The sequence below is a fragment of the Ornithodoros turicata genome, chromosome 5 (assembly GCF_037126465.1).
Source record: "Ornithodoros turicata isolate Travis chromosome 5, ASM3712646v1, whole genome shotgun sequence".
Lineage (NCBI taxonomy): Eukaryota > Metazoa > Arthropoda > Arachnida > Ixodida > Argasidae > Ornithodoros > Ornithodoros turicata.
The window spans coordinates 62,943,951-62,963,443 of record NC_088205.1 but is presented as its reverse complement, the minus strand read 5'-3'; the positions used below and the strand labels follow the sequence as shown (position 1 = coordinate 62,963,443).

At 46.1% G+C, this 19,493-nt stretch overlaps 1 protein-coding gene across 2 annotated transcripts in view; it reads left to right on the top strand.

Annotated features, from left to right (window-relative positions):
- LOC135396128 (uncharacterized) overlaps positions 1-19,493 on the top strand; it is a 214,018-nt gene that overhangs the window by 172,579 nt on the left and 21,946 nt on the right. For both annotated transcript variants that reach the window (XM_064627165.1, XM_064627166.1), the window contains 3 exons: positions 3,887-3,975; positions 10,933-11,025; positions 18,457-18,516. In XM_064627165.1, the coding sequence (XP_064483235.1) occupies positions 3,887-3,975; positions 10,933-11,025; positions 18,457-18,516 (242 nt within the window). The remainder of the gene's footprint in view (positions 1-3,886; positions 3,976-10,932; positions 11,026-18,456; positions 18,517-19,493) is intronic.

Below are 19,493 nucleotides of genomic sequence, written 5' to 3'. Positions count from 1 at the left end.
ATTTCATTGACGTGAAAACGTCTGTAAGTTCGGTTTGGTAGCCATGTCAAAATTTACGAGGCAACGAAATTATGCCGAATTTCATGACGCAATAACTCGTCAATAACCGATAGCAACCAACCGGCTAAATCCAGATAGCTTACACGTGTAAGATTCTACCCTAGCACACAATGTACTGAAAGTCGAGTGCGATAGGGGTGGACGGTATGTGTCTTACCAATGTACTTTAGTTTCACGAGCCTGTTCAAGGACTTCCACCTACCCGTCCACCCCTATTGCACCCGACTTTCAGTACATTGTGCGGCTTGGGTACCTAACAACGTCACTGCGGCGACTGACGCAATCGCTGGGTGTGGCGGGCGCGTGCCAGAGAGACGGAAATATAGGGGTACGCGTACCTGCGGGTAGTCTATCTCGCGAACGCGCTAGGACGTCGATCGAGGTGTCGTTGGAAAGCGCTTGAGGGTTTCTACCTGGAACTTAAGCAATATAGGCTCCAACAACCATCACAAAAATTTGATAGATGTGTTAGTGCAGGATATTCTTTGTATATATTTAGTTATTTAAATCACGGAAAAGGATGGGTGGTATATGGTGTATTTATAAGGAATGCAAAATTGAAATATCAAAATTTTTGCTAGAATGTCAGCATGTATGGAATTCAAATATGATTAGAGTCGAAGGAAACGGGAATCAGAAGAAAGGGGTGCTCGAGAGGAACACAAAAGGCCCCCAAAGTTCAGCGCCGAGCGATCGAGAGCGCTGCGGCAGCGCCGAAGGAGATTAGCGGCGGAGGCAAATTCGATTGGCGGCGCGCACAGCGAGCCCTTACCATCTACCAACGGCGCAACTTCGACCTGTGCGAGTGTGAAAGTGACCTACAAAGACGATGGAGGACATCCAGAAGGGGGGGGGGGGGGTGCGAACCCCAGGAGCAGCGGCGATGGGAGGCAGAACGCACCGCCTCCTTCGCCGTGTCGTCCAAGGCGGACGAGTTCGGCCAAGCGTGCCGTTCCTTTTACTAAAATCCCGCAAGCGAGCCAAGGAATCGGAAATCGTGACGTTTTCATGTAAAACACTACACCTGGGACACGCCTGAGCCCGCCCCAATTATTTTATGATTATCCGTGACGCAAAAAAAGTAAATAAATAACTGGGGAAAATCCACTCGCGTGGGACAAGGAAGGTATATATACAGTGAGTGTTCTTGTGGCCCTGGTGCATGACTTCAGAACGCGCTAGGAGGAAACGTTATGGCTGAACTATGCTGAGCTACAATTCACCTTTTCTAGCTCACCATAACTGGACTACAGGGAGATTCATTCAGGTTCGAAACATCTCACCGAACAATTTAGAAATTTCAATACGGTTAAACCGTATTGCGTTACAAGTCTTATTTGATTAAACAGTTGAGAAACTAATTAGTGGAACTCCACTAACTAGTCAGCTAAATTACATTTGGTACAGAAAGATGTCTCGTTGTCAATAATGGATTAAGGTTGTACAAGAAGTACCTTTCATAGAGTTCGTGGCGGAACACGAAGTACGATCCTATATAAGAGTACGAAGTCTAGGAGTGCGAGTGTCAGTCTTGGGAAGCGACCAAGTTACAATTAACTTGAGACTGTAACCATATTCACTTTTATTGCAGTAACTAGTTACATGAGTGAGTTACTTTCCTACAAAGGTAGCTTCTAAATGTAAATAGTCACCGCTTTTGGTTAAAGTAACTGTAAAATGTAAGTGTAACTGAGTTATTCGGCTGTAGCAACGCACGCATCAGTTCCCTGGTGTCGATTGCGTCGTGGCTTCAAGCACACTGCCTTTTGACCCAACCAGTATCAGAGTAACCACTTGAACGTAACTGTGACTCATTTACTATTTTTGCAGGCTAACCGTAACTATAACTTAGTTACTTTTACAGCGGCAGGTGCTAACGGGAAGGTATCGGGAAATCGCTGTGGTTGTATCACAGAACCCTCCGCTTCCTTGCGCTTTTTTTGTCTTTTTTCTTTATCTATTACCCCCCCCCCCCCTCCGCTTCTTCTCTCTTCTTCTTCTCTGTCTCCTACTGTCTTCGATTTCGGTGATGCAAAACAAGTCAAAATAATCTAAAACGAATCAAGGTATTTTGACATGCTCAGAGAAGGGTCCAGAAAGTGCCCCGATTTTTCAGCATTTCCTGTCCGGGTTTTGTCCCGATTTTAGGAATATTTTGTCCCGCTATTCCTAGCTCTACACATCCCCACTCACTTCACAAATCACAAGGCAGTACTCGTCACTCTAAAGTAGATGTGCATATATCACTGTCATATAGGGAGTTTTCACATACGTCACATTGTGACGTGGCAGTCACTTGGCATGCTCGTAAGGTCCTCGCGCTGGTGGTCACTTTTCGTGCTAGCGGCATTGAAAGATAACAAACTGCGCTGTTTTTCAAAGCGACAACCATAGTTTTCATAAATAAATGAAAATGTGAGAACGACAATGACGAAGTGTCTTCGGGATAAAAGAAGGGTACGGCCACGACCGGATTTCAAAACACCATTCGAGGCTTCGTTTTCGAGCAAAAGTGACCACCACCATGGCGGCGAAACGCGTTCGTTTGACGTCGTGTGAGAACACCCTATATAAAAGTGTCAACATCCACACACAACAGCTACCGCTGAAATTCGCGTTAAACAATCATAACCGTCCCGTATTTTTATTTTTATTTTTTTTAAAGTAATTCACCCATGACCGATGAGAGTACGAGTATGCGCCTAGAGTACGAAAGCAGACAAGCAATACGAAGTGCTTGTCTGTCCTCTTGTTTCCTGAAACTCGTCTTTTCGTCTTTTTCACCTACACACCAGCTAGCTTGCCTCATCCTAAGGCTGTAACTCATCTGCGGTTGTAAGTCTCCTTCCCAACTAGCACGGATGTGGCTACATTAATAAAAATCATCCCGAAAATGTAAATACTCATAAATGTCGTTGCAGATCAAATACGTCGATGTTAACAAAGCTATTCGACGCCACAGCAATGAGCGTCGACCTTACCATTAAGCGAGTGCGGGTTAGTCTATAGGGTTGGACCCTTCTCTGACACAAGTGTACTGTGCAGACCTCCAGAGACGAGGAGGTTCGTAATCCAGCTCCATTCAGATCTGCCAGCTGCATCCCTCCTCAGTTCCATTCAAATAGACTCCACGATATTCAGACTCACTCCAGATACTCGACTCACCTTTCACTGACTCTGCAGCCGCGTCTACAAAGGTGTGGCGGCTATAGAGAGTTCTGAGAACGAGATTCCCGCGAAATTAGTCCCGGGTTCTGTTAGGAATGATGCGGTGCCTTGCACGGGAACGCAATATAATATGCGCAAGAGCGATGAGATATAATGCTCGCACGCTCCGATATTAATTAACATTTACTGAATTATTCTGCATACAGATACATATTAACATGGATGATAGTGTCTTGGCAATGGCATAGTATCTTGCTCCCGTTTGCTTCGCCACTCTTACCTTTGCAAATACGGCTGTTGTCACCGGCAGCAAAGGTATAGATAATTTTCTTCGATAAATTCAATTGATTAGAGAGAATACAGGAGACGAAACCTCTGTAATGGTTCTGATCAGGTAAATGCAAAACCCTTATTACTTTGTTCATGCTCAATGGGCCGCTACGTTCCCCGAACCCATTAGATAGGTAGATATTTTGAATTATATTAGTATTAATTAATTAATATTAGAATTATGAATCTATATTTAGCGGACGAACACCTTACGATATCAAATCTTCCATGTTGTGTTTTGCCATGTTTGCCAATGTTTTGATTGCAAAAGTAGCATTGATGTGCCAGTAATATACTGAGAAGTGTACTCTCTTTTACGTTTAAATAGGCTCCATGTACATTTTCGTTCTGCTCATCATGATCTTCTCCGGCCTTTCCGTCCTAACTTCCGTATTGATGCTCATCGGATTATGTATGGTAAGTCGCTCATGTCTGGTATACTGTTTATTCTAGAGTAATACATGTTATTCGTTGTTTTACATCGCGAGGCTATAACGTATCATTGCAGTTACGTGGCACTTTAATGTTTGCTTCGCGCAAATACAGCTGTTATTAAACGATATGCGGAGCTCGGAATCATTACATGACCAGAATTTAGGGACAGCACTGAAAGCTGGCTTCGCTTGATAGCAATTGTGCATGTAATAAAGCCAACTTGATCTATCAGCGCGAAGAAATGAGAGGAGAGGTATAAACTTCGAAAGAGACAAGGGAAAGATGAGAAAGTGAAGTTTAGTACGTCCCGTATCGAGGAAAGCGAGTGCTTGGGAAACAAACATGAATACGGACACGCACAAGCCTTTGTTCTTTTAATCATTAGTTTTAGTAGGTCGGCAGCACGTCGTGAAAATGATCCCATAAAGGAAACTGCGAAACAAAGAAATGCAGCGTGACGTCACCCACCTCAAATGAAAAGGGAGATTAGCTTCTGTTTCCGGAACGTTATCGTGAATATCCACTTGATAAGAATGCGTAGAGCAACATGCGGTGAACATTTTCAGATGCACTTGTAGAGGAGGTAGTGTTCCTCTACATGAGTCCTGACCGGCGATGATGAATGTCCCAGCGGGCCGATGTGTTGGCCTCACGCTAGGACGGTGCCGGTAGAACTGGCTGGCAGGCGCAGTGGCGCGCGCCAGCAGAGGCACGTCGTTGTCATCGTCGTCCACGGGCCGCCACATCACTCCCCCCCCCCCCTCAGACGCGGAGCGGTGCATGCGGTTGAGGCTCGCGTCGATACCATGAAGAGGAAAGTGATGACGGCTCGCAGATGGTGGACGACCGGGCACACGGCTTGTGCTTGTGGCTGTTGATGCAGCAGCAGCGGGATGGCGGGAACAAGAGCGCTGCGATCCGGGCGGGTTCCAGTGATATGAATGCCGATTGGATGAGTGGTTGGGTGCTTGAGTGGTTGCGGATTGTGTTGAGTGTCTGCTGAGTGCGTTGAGTTCTTGTTGAGTGCGCTGAGTGGTTGCTGCCGAGCTTTGATTGTTGCTGAGTGCTGATTGTTGCTGGGTGAGTGCGTTGCTGAGTGGGCGACAGTACCGCGACCGGTACGACAGCGTGAATGCCGGTTGCCGCCAGAGAAGTGCCGGGGAGGACCATCATGAACTAGGTGGAGGCCGGAAAGTCACCTTAATGTGCTCTCCCTGCGGGTCCCCGGTGGAACAGTGGTCCCGGTGCGCCTTGCCTTCTACAGGGTTCGCTGCTGGTTTGCCGAAAAATTTAGGATGTTGCATGGCCGAATTACGCCGAACATGGTGTTCGTTGTTCGGGTCACCAAGTGTAGAGGAGGTAGTGTTCCTCTACATGAGTCCTGACCGGCGATGGTGGAATGTCCCAGCGGGCACATGCGTGTGGCCTCACGCTAGGACGGTGCCGGTAGAACTGGCTGGCAGGCGCAGTGGCGCGCGCCATCAGAGGCACGTCGTTGTCATCGTCGTCCACGGGCCGCCACATACTAAAGCTCCCTATTATTATGAAGCATGGTCTGATAACTCAGTATTACACGTGCACTTAAAATAGCTTCCAAAGCTGCGTGACACGCCCCACATACACGCTGTCACGTTGAGAATGTTCGCCCAGCGGAGTGAACTGAAAAGAACTGCACCGGAAGCGTAGTTGTAACACTGGGCTACCTTCTTTGTGAGGTGTCCACGTTAGCTCACAATCAGATGGTCCAATAGTTTACAGCAGTAGTACTTCCGCGGAACCCAGAGGTTCCGTGAACCTTTCCCTGGAGTTCCGCGAACATAATACTGTTTAGTCCACGCGAGTGAAACTTGCGTGCTTGGCCTCGGCCAGTTTTGATATACGGCGGTGCTTCATATCTCACCGTTAGTTATCAGAACTGGCATCGAGACTTGCTATCCAACTCGACAATCGCTCCGTACCACATGAAGCCCTTGTGGTTTCTCTTGCGTTTCGAAAGCATGACAAGCACTTGAAAGTTCAAAGCTACTTTAGAAGAACTTGGGAGCTACTCTTCTGGCGTACATAGACTTGGGATTTGCAAGCGTCACTGGGTAACCTACAATGCGTTATCTGCGGGGAACTACTGTCAAACGGTTCAACGAATCCGATAACACTCAAACGACATCGGGACGAAACAATAAATATTAAAATAAACTATAATTAAGCAATTAAATACATAATTAAAAGAAATGACTTGCTCCTTGTACGACATATAATGCGCCTGAGGCACATCTATACACTGTGTTGAAGTTGTGCTTTCACGGGAATTATGAAAGGACAACCTGTAACAACATACATTTATCCTGGACATCCCAACTCGCAACGCTCGATACCTCGCTAGATCTCTTTACAACGAACAACTTTATAACCCACAGAAAAAAACTCTTTTGCAGTGTATCGTTAATTATCGCAAAGCTCCGTTTTCGTTGATCGTCAAACAGAGGGGAGGGCGGGAATCAAGCTGCAAGGTTCTCTAAAGTGATGCATTACTTCGGTGACACTGTGTTGCCTTTTGTTTTCCATTAGATTTGTATGCTTTGAAGAGTACATCCGATTTCGTGAACACAAACAGATACTACGTTGCACCGGTTCGATTTATTGATTACTAGTAATGAAAGCCAGTGTCTTAATTGAAGCGGAACCGCTGAGACGAAGTTACCCTTCTAATTGGAACGAAAGTTGCCTATGGTGTGATGGGCTTTGGAGTTGCGTTTCAATGATGGGCTATATGAACTTTAATTTCATTGATTGGTTTTGAAGTTATTATTTATTTATTTGATTACCCAAGGGCCCTCAGGGTAGGTCATTACGTTGGGGGAGGGGGAGGGACAGGGATGGACATAAATAAAGTGGTATGTACGTAAGTAACGAGATACGTAGGTACATACGAGTAAATACTTATCTATATCAGTCCCACGTGTTGCAAGTCGGAGACGAATCTTGGGTTCTGATGTTAAAGGGTTGTGCTGCTGGTGTGGAACGATGGATAATGATGTTGTGTGTTGATGTGGCTCACCATGATGCGATGCTCAGCGAATTTCCGGATGGGTGCTGGCTAGGGCTGCCACCTTTTCCTGCGGCAAAAACACCGGGGGGGATGTCGCGCTTCCCATTTCTCTGCAATGTATGTTATGTAAGCGAAAGAAGACGCTCATCCCGAAGTAGTATGCACACATGAGAGTCGCTGCTACATCGTGTTCGTTTTACAACTTTGGACGTGGTAGCAAGCAAAACGCAGTGGGCTTTGTTGAGCATACGTTGACCTTTGAATCAATACGATCTATGACATGTCGTTTTCAACCAAAAGTTGCTTTAGTAATGTGAGACTACAAATAAATGGGCGTCAGGAGGAAAACCAGTAGAAGTCGATGGTAGCGCCGAAAGGCGAGACTAGCAGGAAGGCCCCTGATTGGCCTGCTGGAATGCGTAACGTCGCATTTTGATTGTCCAGTCAATTTAATTTGCATTATGCCCAGTCAATGTCACCTAGATACCGAATGCCTGCAAAATGTCTCCTCCCACTCCTTCGCACGCACACATATAAAGTCCGCCAACCGCAGCAACCAGCCAACATGGTATCCAATCCCCGAAGACGATTTTGATACTCAGATTTTTCTTGGCTACGAGTGGTTGCCCATGCGGGAGGTGGTTGCTCGTATCCATAGCTACGGCCGCTGAAAGCAACGTCGTGATTGGCGGGCTCTTAATTGTTACAACACGTCGCTCAAGCGATCACCTCGACGTATGGGTTATATGGGGTGCTGTTAGTATTGCGCCCAGTGACGCCTCCTTCCATTTTTTGCCTTGTCTTTCATTGGACAAAGTGGACTTTGAGGGACCATATCAAATTCTTGAGACTTGAAAGCTGAGCGCTCGGTAGGGAGGGTTCTAGATGACAGGTTCTCATCAGTATCTTCATGTGGCTTAACGTAGCATTGATTGCTCATTTCAGCTATCGGTCAACCTTCGGCAACGTTGACGCAAACGAAACACTCAAGTTTTTTCGCCGACTTGGCTAATTTCCGAACATTTTAGGGACGGATTCCACTTTCACCCGGACACCGAGCGCAAGCCTTGAATTTCCGAACTGTTCGGGTGAAATCCGGACAGGTGGCAACCCCAGTGCTGATCTGTGCCGTTTACTGCACCGTAGTAGCCAATGGGCGTCTACCAAGACGCACACTCTAAAAACTGAACTTCACCGCATAGCACGCCGCATAGAGAGGGGGCGTACGCCTTTTTGTGTCAATTATCATGTATCCAAATTAGGGCTCGGGATCTAACACGTTTTTCCGATTTTCGTTTAAAGTGTTTCCGTTTAAACGTTTTATACGCCGTTTAGATTAACGTATAGTCGGGAGAGCCTTTCCTTATGAAACGTTTAAACGTTTTGTTTAATGCGAAACGTTTAAACGTTTTGTTGAATGCCAAACGTTATGCCAAATGTTTAAACGTGTCGTTAATGTGAAACGTTTAAGCGTCTTGTTAAAATGAAGCGGTTGAACGTTATGTCAAGGTGAAACGTTTAAACGTCTTGTTAATGCGAAACGCAATGCCTTTCGAAAGCCTTTTGGACAGCTGTTTAAGCAATTTAATTTTTTTAAGCTATTAAGCTATTTAATGGGAAACATGGACGCGCCAGGCATTACGGGGACAGAGACAGAAGTTGTCCCTGTTATGCCTGGCGCGTCCATGGTTCTCATCAGTAATTACCAACTACGCCAGTTTCTCACTTGCTTATAAGTAGCTTATTACTTCAGTTCATATTTGGCTTTCAAGCAACCCTATTTGTGTTCATTTTCGTCGTAAATTTCATTACAAACCGACGTGTTTCACTACGGTTTGAAACATGTTCAGCTCGTAATGACGGTGATGACGTTTGAATCTTTTGGGTAGTTTATACTAAAAATTCCGTATTTATCTTCTTTACACGAGTAGTATTTTGGTGAAAAGACCAACGCGGAAGATTGTGACCTTGAGCGACTACTTCAGCCTGAAGCATGTAACCTGCTCTTTCCTACTGGTTCCCATGTTTTTAATTCAGGCAATTGTCTATAATGTGCTTACCTGCTGAGTGGAGCTGTAAAAGTGATCGAATTCCTCTGTTGCTTGACGAGTGTTACGGGCACAGATCAATAATTTGCACGGATAGCAGCACGCGAACGATAGAAATATATAATGATTCTACTTGTTCCCCGATATCTAGTAAGGTTCACAGAAGTTTTTGCTTGCTCTCAGCTGAAGAAAAACGTTGCTGTCCGAACATGTCCAACATCACGTATTTATCCGTATATCTCCAGGTGACGTCCTGGCGATGTTCCTCTGACGTTGAATCAGTGCTCAAAATATAGTATACCGGATCTTCCATGGATATCCCTGCACTGCAGGCTGCTTCCTTTCAAGCATCCAAAGCGCGATATCCTGCAGACGTACCTGAGACACATGTTATTCACTAGGTAAAACCGAAACGCGAATGTCGTTCTGGAACATCCTACAGATATCGCATGGATGCCCAGATATTCAGGGCGTTCACGACCTTGTAGGGATGTCATGGGGATATTAGTGGTTTGCTGGGCACTATTGCACTCTAAAACTAGAACACTTGCCAATTACTGTCCCGAATGATATCATTCCTGCGCAAGAGTGGGAAAAAAGGGATGAGCACGACTTTTGTGGCATCATGCACCGACGCGAATTCCCACAAAGAGCCGTACACCTCCCGTTATGAACAAATTGGGATGGAGAAAAGGGTAACACCCAAAATTGTAATTCTGCCGGACGATGTCGATGAGATAGAGCTCCGTTTTTGGAGTGTCATCGATCCCAATGCCAGTGCACGCAGAGCGGAGTTCGGTGTACGCTGCGAACGAAGTCATGGCAACGCTCTATTATACCACCAAGAAACGGAATAAAATGCGCCCTGCGCTGTGAGTGTTCTTTATTAAACATAAGACGATTACAAATGAGCTGGACAAACTAACATGCCACTTCAAGGATACCCTGCACTGTCTTTCAAGGAAAGCTGTAGTGTTTAGAGGAGGAAAGAAAAAAAGAACGAAAATTTCCAGTTCACTTCTTCCTTATAATAACCCTCGTGGTCATCGTAACACATACAAATAACGAACAATAAGGGACCGTACACGCAAGGGAACGCACGTGTGGTGTACCGCTTATAGTAACCCTAAAAGGAAAAAATAAAGGGGGAACGTTTCCTGAAAAAACGTTTACGTACGTATTCGTACCGTGAGACGTTTTATGTAAAAGAAAACGATTAAACGTTTCCTAGGAAAACGTTTACATACGTATACGTGCCGCTGTACATTTATGCAAACGAAAACGTTTAAACGTATCATGGGAAAACGTTTAAATACGCATATGTGCTGTTGAACGTATATCTAGCAGAACACGTTCAAACGTGTTTTAACGTTTAATCTGTGAAACGTGTTACAAAAGGCGTTTCTTAAGAAAACGTTTAAACTTTTCTACGTTTAAACGTTTAATAGAGAGCTCTAATCCAAATTGACACAAAAGGGCGTACGCCCCCCTCTTTCTTCGAATGCAGAAGAGATAACCTCATTCGTGGCAATGGTTGGCGCAGAGCGTGCTATGCGGTGAAGTTCAGTTTTTAGAGGGCAGCCCTTTGCTGAACATGTTCGGAGATCGAGCTGCCACGCGCATGGTATTCCTCGCCCATTGCACTGACCACCTGTATTCTTCATTTAGTTCTCTCAGTGTTCGGTTCCGATACTAGCTGCCCCCGCGATGTTCGGTACGAACTGCTGGAAATGCAGACGTCGGGAAGAAACCTTACCTTGCAATCATTACGCGAATCTCGCGCCTAAAACGGCGTCTCTTATCAACCTGTGTACCTCTGATACGCTTTGTACAATTATCATGCAGGAAAACCGCTTCTTTCTCTTACCCTGGGTGATGTGCGTGGCTTTGACAACACTGCTGGACATCCTGTTATCTTTCAGTATCCTTGCAGATGCGGTGAGTATATCGTAGGACTTCTGTAAGATGTAAGTCACCAGCCTCACATAAATGAATCCCTACTGCAGCAGACATGCTAAGTAATAAGAACATCAACAAAAAACAAAAAACAAAAAAAGGACAATGATAATTATGTCGAAGTCGCACCGCAAGGGTGCGGTACCCTATCACTTCACGTGAGGGAGTTATAGATGTGTGATATGGGAACGAAGTGACGATAAGTCATGTAGGTCACATGTGAGAAAAAAAAGGAAAAACGAAAAAAGGGGTGGGGGAGTTGTAGTAGCAGAACGCACGGCATACGATTAAAGCGTCTAGACTAGAACAAACTGGTGAGCATCAAGTACTCCATAAATGTTAGGTAAACAATGGCCAAGTTTAACACTGGAAACGCATTGTTTGCATCGTAAAGTGTGATAACAGGCTGTGAAGGAGCGTGCCTTACACCAAAAAAGCAGTGGTATTTGATAAATATACTGATAAAACTGGAGTGCTTCTTCGGCGCCTTTTTACTAGGACAAACCTCGAAGCGGTAAATGTACTTGCCTCAGATCCGTGGGAGCCGTGGTTCGCGATATTCTATGTCGCGCGTACTGTGTATGGACACCTGAAAATAAATAACGTTGAGCAAAACATGAATATAATTCACACACAATACCATGCGTATATCTTACACCTGTCACCTTATCTGCCACCTCTTGACAGACAAAAAGAATTACCTCTACTTCCGACGCTGCTTGTAAAGCAGGGCATAATTTAGGGGGAGGGGGGTGATATGTTTGATAGACAGAAAAGAGGAAAGGTAAAATAATAATAATTTAACCGTAATGATAACAATAATAATTTAGGCATCCTACGAATCGTACGGGTAACGAAGTGTATAGAGACAATTTGTAGCGAAACTGCGGAGACTCGCATTGATGCGACATAAACCTACAGGGAATTAGTGGCAATTAAACTCTGCGTAACAAAATAAATATAGCGACGCAAACTTAGACCGCCCACTTTGGAACAGGCTAAGCCGATGTCAACATGGCGGTTTCCGAAATGTTGTGCACAGAAGCCGCGGCTGCGGACCGGTTGCGGACTTAATTTCCACTCTTTTGCTGTAGACATAGGGCCAGCTCTCACTTGGCAACGCCCGACGCGACGTCGTCAGCTGGCGGCGGAAATAGACGCGCATTTCCGGCGTTTGGTGAGGAAAGACGTCGAGACAAAAAAAATTGCCATGCCGGTCTCTTTCACGACGTCGGCGAGAGTTGGCGAGAACGATACACCGGCGACCAATAAGGTGACAGAGAAAGGCCACGCCTCCTGAGTTTTCAATAATAATAATGGTACCGTGATGTTACACGTAAGGTTTGTCTGCGCAGTGTGGCGACATGTTGCACGTGCCGCAGGGTAGGACTACGGATAATTTCGACCACCTGAGGTTCTTTTGACGTGCGCCGGAAATCGCCGACATACGGTGCTGGAAGCAATGTTTACCTCCCCCACATTGCTACCCCCTTCGGCCGGGATCGAACCCGCCATCTTGAGCTCAGCAAGCCAACACGTTACCGACTGAGCTACTGAGGACGGTACTGAGTTTTCGTCTGATTTGGGCGGGGGAATGGCACTGTGGTTGGAACATGAAAATCGTGCGCGCCAAGTGAGGGATGGCCCTTAAATTACAAAAATTCGTCGTCGTGCGTCACCGGAAATACGTCCGGTAAGTAGACAGCGCGTGACGTGTGCAGATGCGACCTAGGCTTATCTGCACACACGTTGCACCTGAGTGTATACCTCTGCATTTATAATACAATATTCTATTACTTCTAGAGGCGTATATTAATGCGACGTAGTCTTGTTTCAGAAATCGATAGTCGTGATGCAAAAACCTACATCTCAATAAGTTAGAATATTAGTGAGTCTTAGTATATTGTACGCTGTCACCTTTGCGTACGTAAGGGATAGCGTGATGGTTCTGCGCAGTGCGCAAAGCTCGCTTAATGTTCTGCGCGTGCGCAGAACCACCGATGCTATATCCCTTACGGATGCAAACGCGGTAGCGTACGATATAATAAAACTCACTATTATACGCGACGCTTGGTACAAACTCGGAGCTCATAACCGCACTGCAGGAGCATATAATATACATTTACTCGAAAATAAACCCCTGCGAGGTCCTGCAAGCCGTATTGAAAGTTGCGGAAGAAGTCACGGGTAACGGTCGATATCGCCAACCTTATATGGTGCTACCGGTGCTCAGGTAGGACGCCTCATCCTAAGGCCTTTTAGGGATGCACCTAATTATCTTTGACGGATGACGTTGATTTCACCTCTATCCCAGCTCTACCGCTGTAGTAGCATCGTTCCAGAATGTTCACGCACCCTCGCGTTACCCGATATCCTGTACCTTCCTGTGACGATAAGAAACCTTCCTCGAACGCAATGTGTACGCGCCAAAAAAGCAAACATTGCGAGCACCAGTCCTCTTCTTGCGCAAAAGGATGTTATCGAAACAAAGAACGGTCAGGGCTTTGCTTGAAAGGTTCCGTACATCCATCAACACCTCTTTCATCCTGATTATCTCGCTCAATCCTGGAAACGGCGCTCCCAAAGGAAGATTAAAGGAACACGCACGTTACACTGTAGCTCTCAGGCTGTTGAGTGAGTTTCTGCGCGCAATAAAGGATTGTATTCCGCTGAGTGCCACGCTCTTCACCCCCCCCCCCCTTTTTTTTTATTCGTTACATATTTCTTTATAAGAAAACCTGTCACTGCAGCGCAGATACCATTTCGGCAGGCGGGTTATTCGGCAAGGCGGTCATCCTGTAGGACGACGTATACAACAATTCCACGGCTAATTGGCTAAAACTCATTAGTTAACTTATTAATTACATGTTTTCTGGGGAATGCGAGATAGCAGAATTGGAGCCTGTCATTAATCAAATCTATCATCCTTGTTTAACATCATGAGAAGCGAACGTACCTTGATATATCAATTGCCAAATTTCGCTATGCAAATAAGCTGAAATTTGAACTATAGAGCTACCTCAAATGATACCATCAATATCGTTACACCACGTTTTAATGCTTTGTTCAAAGGAATGAGGCTTTGCGACTCCGGCGATTCAACTAATGTGGGGTCTTACTTCTTGCGTGGCGAATGTTCGACTGGACACGAACAGCAAGAGGTGTGGACAGGCACTGAAAATTCTTGGGACCTCCACGAGAGGTCTCCACGAACATCTTAAACGTAACGTGAACCACTGGCTTGGCAAATTAATCATACGGGGTTCCGAAAATCATCTTTTTCTTCAAGATTAGGCAACCGGGGGCATTGACTTCCCGTCTCTTGAATGTTTTCATAGTCATTAGTGGACTTGAGTTAGTTGAGGCTTTGTTTCGTCCTCGGGGCCACTATATGAAAGTAATGGATGGGCGTTACAGGCGCGGCCTACGAATAAAACGAAGCCTCTTATTTCAGGAGACCATAAAAGAGAAGACTAGTCAGTTTCTACTGACTCAGTAGTGTACTGCTCTCCAGCGGTGAATCAGCCCATGTCATAGTCGCGATTTATTTGTTGTTGTTGTTGGTGGTGGTCAGTTTTTTATAAGAAGCTATATTTAAAAAAAGGACACAACCAGCTACGACAAATGTTTTGAGTACAGATGTAGAGACAGAGTGCCGAGCAGAAAGACACACAAAATGCACACAAGGAACAGCAGAGTGTAAAGCTTGTGGTCAAAGCTTGTGTAAGCGCGCTGCTGCCGTTTGATCTCAATCCGGAAATCCCATCCCGGAATACCGGTATTCGTCAAAACAAATCCCGAAATCCCGGGACTGATTAGCACCTACTCCAATCAGCTCCATCGCTCCAAAACGCGTGGCCCTCTCACGTGGAACGCCTGTTGCACTTTGCGCGCTCGAGCAGCGCGTGTAGTTCTGGTTTTGGGCTCATTTGCATAACACAATTTGGCAATTATTATCTCAAAGTACGTTCGCTTCTCAGGGTGTTTGAATTTGAAGAATGATCGGCTTGAATTCTGCTATCTCGCACTTCCGAGAAAACATCTAATTAGTAAGTTAAGTCATTAATTTTAGCTAATGAGTCGTCCAGTACAGTTACAAGCGGTTTCCGACAGGACGCCTGCCCGGAAACATAACTCACCGGCATAAAAGGCGTTTTTGCTCCTTTCACAGCTTATTTAAAAAAAAGAAAGAAAATATCTGACGAATAATAATAATAAGAATAGTAAAGACCCCGTATAGAAAGGTAGAAAAATCCAGCGAACCAGTCAGTAAATGTTAAGGGAGGAGCCTCAGGACGAGAGTCACCCATATTTCGTAATGAAACTGTTTTTCTTTCTTGGGACCGTCCTAATCATTGACATGGTATTTCAAGGGTTTGGGATGACGTGTTGAAGGTCTCAAGGGTTAAAGCTGCATTCATCCACTCAACACACTCCTGCACCCCAATAAAGCGCCTCAAGGACACGCGTTGTCCACCTCAGTCGTAAAAGCCTAGCTGAATTTTTCCCATCCACGCATGCTACGGATCCACAACACCCGTGAACCCTGTAACACGTCATCCCTTAGCCCTTTAAATACCATGGCGATGATGTGGACGGTGTCAAGAAGAACCAGTCTCTCAAAACAAGGAAAAGACAAGTAACCTTGTCTATATTGTAGTAGTGGTCAGAATAGCCTTGAGCTTCAGGTGGAAAAGCTGAGGCAGACGGTTAGGCGTCATATCCTCCAAATGCCCATTTCCACCGACGTCCCAAATCAACCAAAAGCTCATTTCATCCGAAGAAATGTTTGGAGGTTCCGGGCTCTCGGTTGATCTGGGCACGGGGGTGGCAGTGACCCATATCCCCCAATTGCTCCTTTCATCCGAGCGCCCAGAACCACCGAAAGCGGGATACTTGAAATAACACCTTCCCCCGTTTGTCAGGGAGAGGAGGAAGGGTGAGCGGTTCTTGGGTGTGCGGGAATCCAATGTACTTCTTACAACTGACTCAGAAGTGAAGTTTGCCAAGGAAAGGTATTATCGATGTCGGTCGCGTTCGAGCAGTGACCCGATCCCAATAGAGGTATTTTCCATATGAGTGACTGGAGTCCAGGCACTGTGTAGGTCATGATAGTGGAAAACAAATAGTAACAAAGCGCCCACGGCACAGGTCCCGAAAAAGGTTACAAAAAAACCTCCTCCTTTACTTTTATTTAATGCTTTCTGTTAATACAGTTCAGACGTTCAGAAAACACGCTATTAACCGGCTGAAACAACCCCAAGAAAAAGCTTGCAAGCAGTATGAATGCATGAAACCAACATATCGTCTGTACTGTAAATCTCCTCAGAAGGCGCTTAAGGTTTGTGTGTTTTCCGCCGTCCCGCTATATGTTCCAGCCCCAGGACATATCATTCCCATCATGTTCTTTTCCGTGCCTCATGACGCGGACCTCCATGAGCTTCCGAAGAGATTCTCCCGTAAGCAACGTGCATACGAATAAAATTCATTTTCGAAATATCTCTTCGTTCAGATCACTTCTTGAACGCGATCTCATTTGTACACAACGAGTGTCGTGTCATTTCTACCCACCCAAGCTCAGGCTTCTTTGATATAGATGCCGTGCATCAGCTCTTCATACAACATACAACTTCACATAATCGCCGCAAACACAAACAAACATCGCGATGATAACCGCAGCTGAGGGTAATGCTGAGTCATCAGTTCATGGCAAAGCGGACGCTCCAGCAGCAACAGTGGGACAGTCGAAACACTGTTTGCCTTTATTTCTCGTATGAGGCGCTAGGGTTGCTCTCTCCCCGACATTACCTCCGCCAGTCGAAGTGGCGTTCCAGTTAGCTCTGCTTCTGGCTGTACATCGGATACCCCCACACTTAGGATCCGCTCGCCCTTCCTCCTTTCCCTGTCAAACGGGGGAAGCGTGTCCTTTCAAGTATCACGCTTTCGGTGGTTCTGGGCGTTCGGATGAAAAGAGCATTTGGGGGATATGGGTCACCGCCACCCGCGTGCTCAGATCAACCGAAAGCCCAGAAACTCCGAATATCATTTCGGAGGAAATGAGGTTTTGGTTGATTTGGGACGTCGGTGGAAATGGGCGTTTGGAGGATAGGAGCTGCTACCGAGGCAGACACAACGAAACAGACAGGACAAGGTTCAAAACCAGTAAAAAGTGTCCGTTCAAAAATACCGGCGGCTCTCTTCCTGATATTCTTCCCTTAACTCTCCACCAAACAAAACCAGATTTCCCACTAAGCAAAAATGCCTTGTCACGTTATATCGTGCGACACAGCTTAACTCTGCAATGCCCTTGAAGTGGGATATCCTTAGTTTTCCCTAATAATGCAAAAAATGGGCGGTCAAAGCGGTCAAAGTTTAATGAGCAGCTAAGTAACGTCTTGCTGTGACGGGAGGGAATCTTCCCGTTTTCCTGTGACTCTGTTGAACAAACAGACGGGCTAACGGATGCAGTTTGCTACCCTATAACTATGAACGTTTTGCCCTTAGAATTTTAACTGAGGTTTCATATGCATAAGCGAGAGAAAGAGAGAGAATGTATACACATATTTGTGCATGACATCACTGTAAAACCGTTTATTTGACTGGTTGTCTTTTAGGATAGCTTCCCATTAGACGATTATCACCATTTTTGTGCACACTCATTCTGACATGCAGCGCTATCAACGCTCCAATAAGTACAGTTACAGCATTCATCACATGAACACAGCTTAGAACACAGGACCCTATGGCATGCGACAGGAAGGAAAAGGGATTACACTTTTTAAGGACAATTGCTAACCGATTTTTGCACACTTTCATGTCCGAAGTTTGCTCGCATCTGTATGCCTCTATGCTGTGTCTTGACGTCTTGCATATACTGTCCGAGCCATGCTATGTACAAAACAAAATATGAAGAGCAAGGGAAAAGACTGGGCACGATCAACGTATGTGAACTGCGGAGCAACTTTCGCGTGAAGAATTCTCCCGATTATAGGACGCAGTATCGAATAAGCGCTGGCGATGATGTGTTATTAGGGCACAACTCGCGCACACTAAATTATCGAACAGGCGTAATTATGAAAAACTATGCAGCGTGCAGAACAGGATACGTCACCTGTTCCACCCCACCGAACTCGTAAATATCATCAGGCCTTATAACCCCTCGCTGCATAATGATTATTATACTTAAAAAAAAAAAAAAAGAAGGAAGGAAGTGGTCCAGGAGGCGTACACGGGCGAACGTTCTAGCGCATTTGCGCGTTATAGCGCATCAGGCCTTACAACCCCTCACTGCATAATGATTATTATACTTTAAAAAAAAAGAAGGAAGGAAGTGGTTCAGGGGGCGTACACGGGCGAACGTTATAGCGCATTTGTGCGAGTACCATATTATTAACACCTCACTTCACCTTTCAGCTGAGTGACCTGGTTACAATAATCTTCTTCATTGTGGACTACGTCGTCTGTGCTCTAAATGTGAGTAGCTTTTTGGTGGTGGATGTTGTTTCTTATACGGCAGTTATGTTCAGAATATCACTCAGACAGAAAACGAACGATCGCGAGAACAAGACTGCGTTTAACGTAAACCGTGACGCAGATCGTGTAAGATGGGGCTAAAAATTGTTGTGCTACAGTTACACTGTGTCACTTGCATTTGCATGGGACAGAAAAGAATAAGGAGGATGACCAGGAAGAAAAACGTGTGGTCATCGCGTTGGACGAAATGCCTATACCTGGATTTCGACTGTGCTTTTGTCATCTGACGCGTTGTGCTAGCTCGCGTGGCCCAGTGGTGGCTCGCGTGGCCAGTCGCGTGGCCCAGTGGCCGTGCTCGGCATGTCACGTCGAGACTGGGAGTTGCCCGAGTTCGAATCCCGGTGCTGTCTGTGCTGTCTGGGGTTTTCCATCATACGGGCTTCCAGACATATGTTGGCACAGTTCCCTTAGAAGTCGGCCCCGCCACACATTCCCCCAGGACGTCAGTCATGACCTTGCCCTCCCTTGTGAGGCCGCCAACGGCGAGCCTTTTCACCAGCACCACCTGACGCGTTGTCTTGCAATGGCATAGCAGGTGGCTATGGCGGTTGTAATAGTGACTGTAAAGCATGGTTCACACTAGTGCGTTCTGCTGCGTGCGGATGCGTGCGGGCGGTGGTTACCGTGGCAACAGATACGTGCGCGACCTCCCGCAGCAGAACGCAAGGAGTTCGCCCGAGCTCAACTTTTTCCGACGCACGCAGCAGCCCGCAAGCGGAGAACGAATCGCGAGGCCGCCTTCCGAGCGTGCACAGTAGGTTTCTCTCTGCGAGACTGTTTTCAACATGGCGGCAACCGGAGTGGGAATCCCGCTCGGCGCTCATTGGCTTACAGTTTGGTGACGCACGCATTCGAACGCAGGTATGTGAACAGCGGAACGGATTGCTTACAACGCACGCAGGCGCCCGCACGCAGCA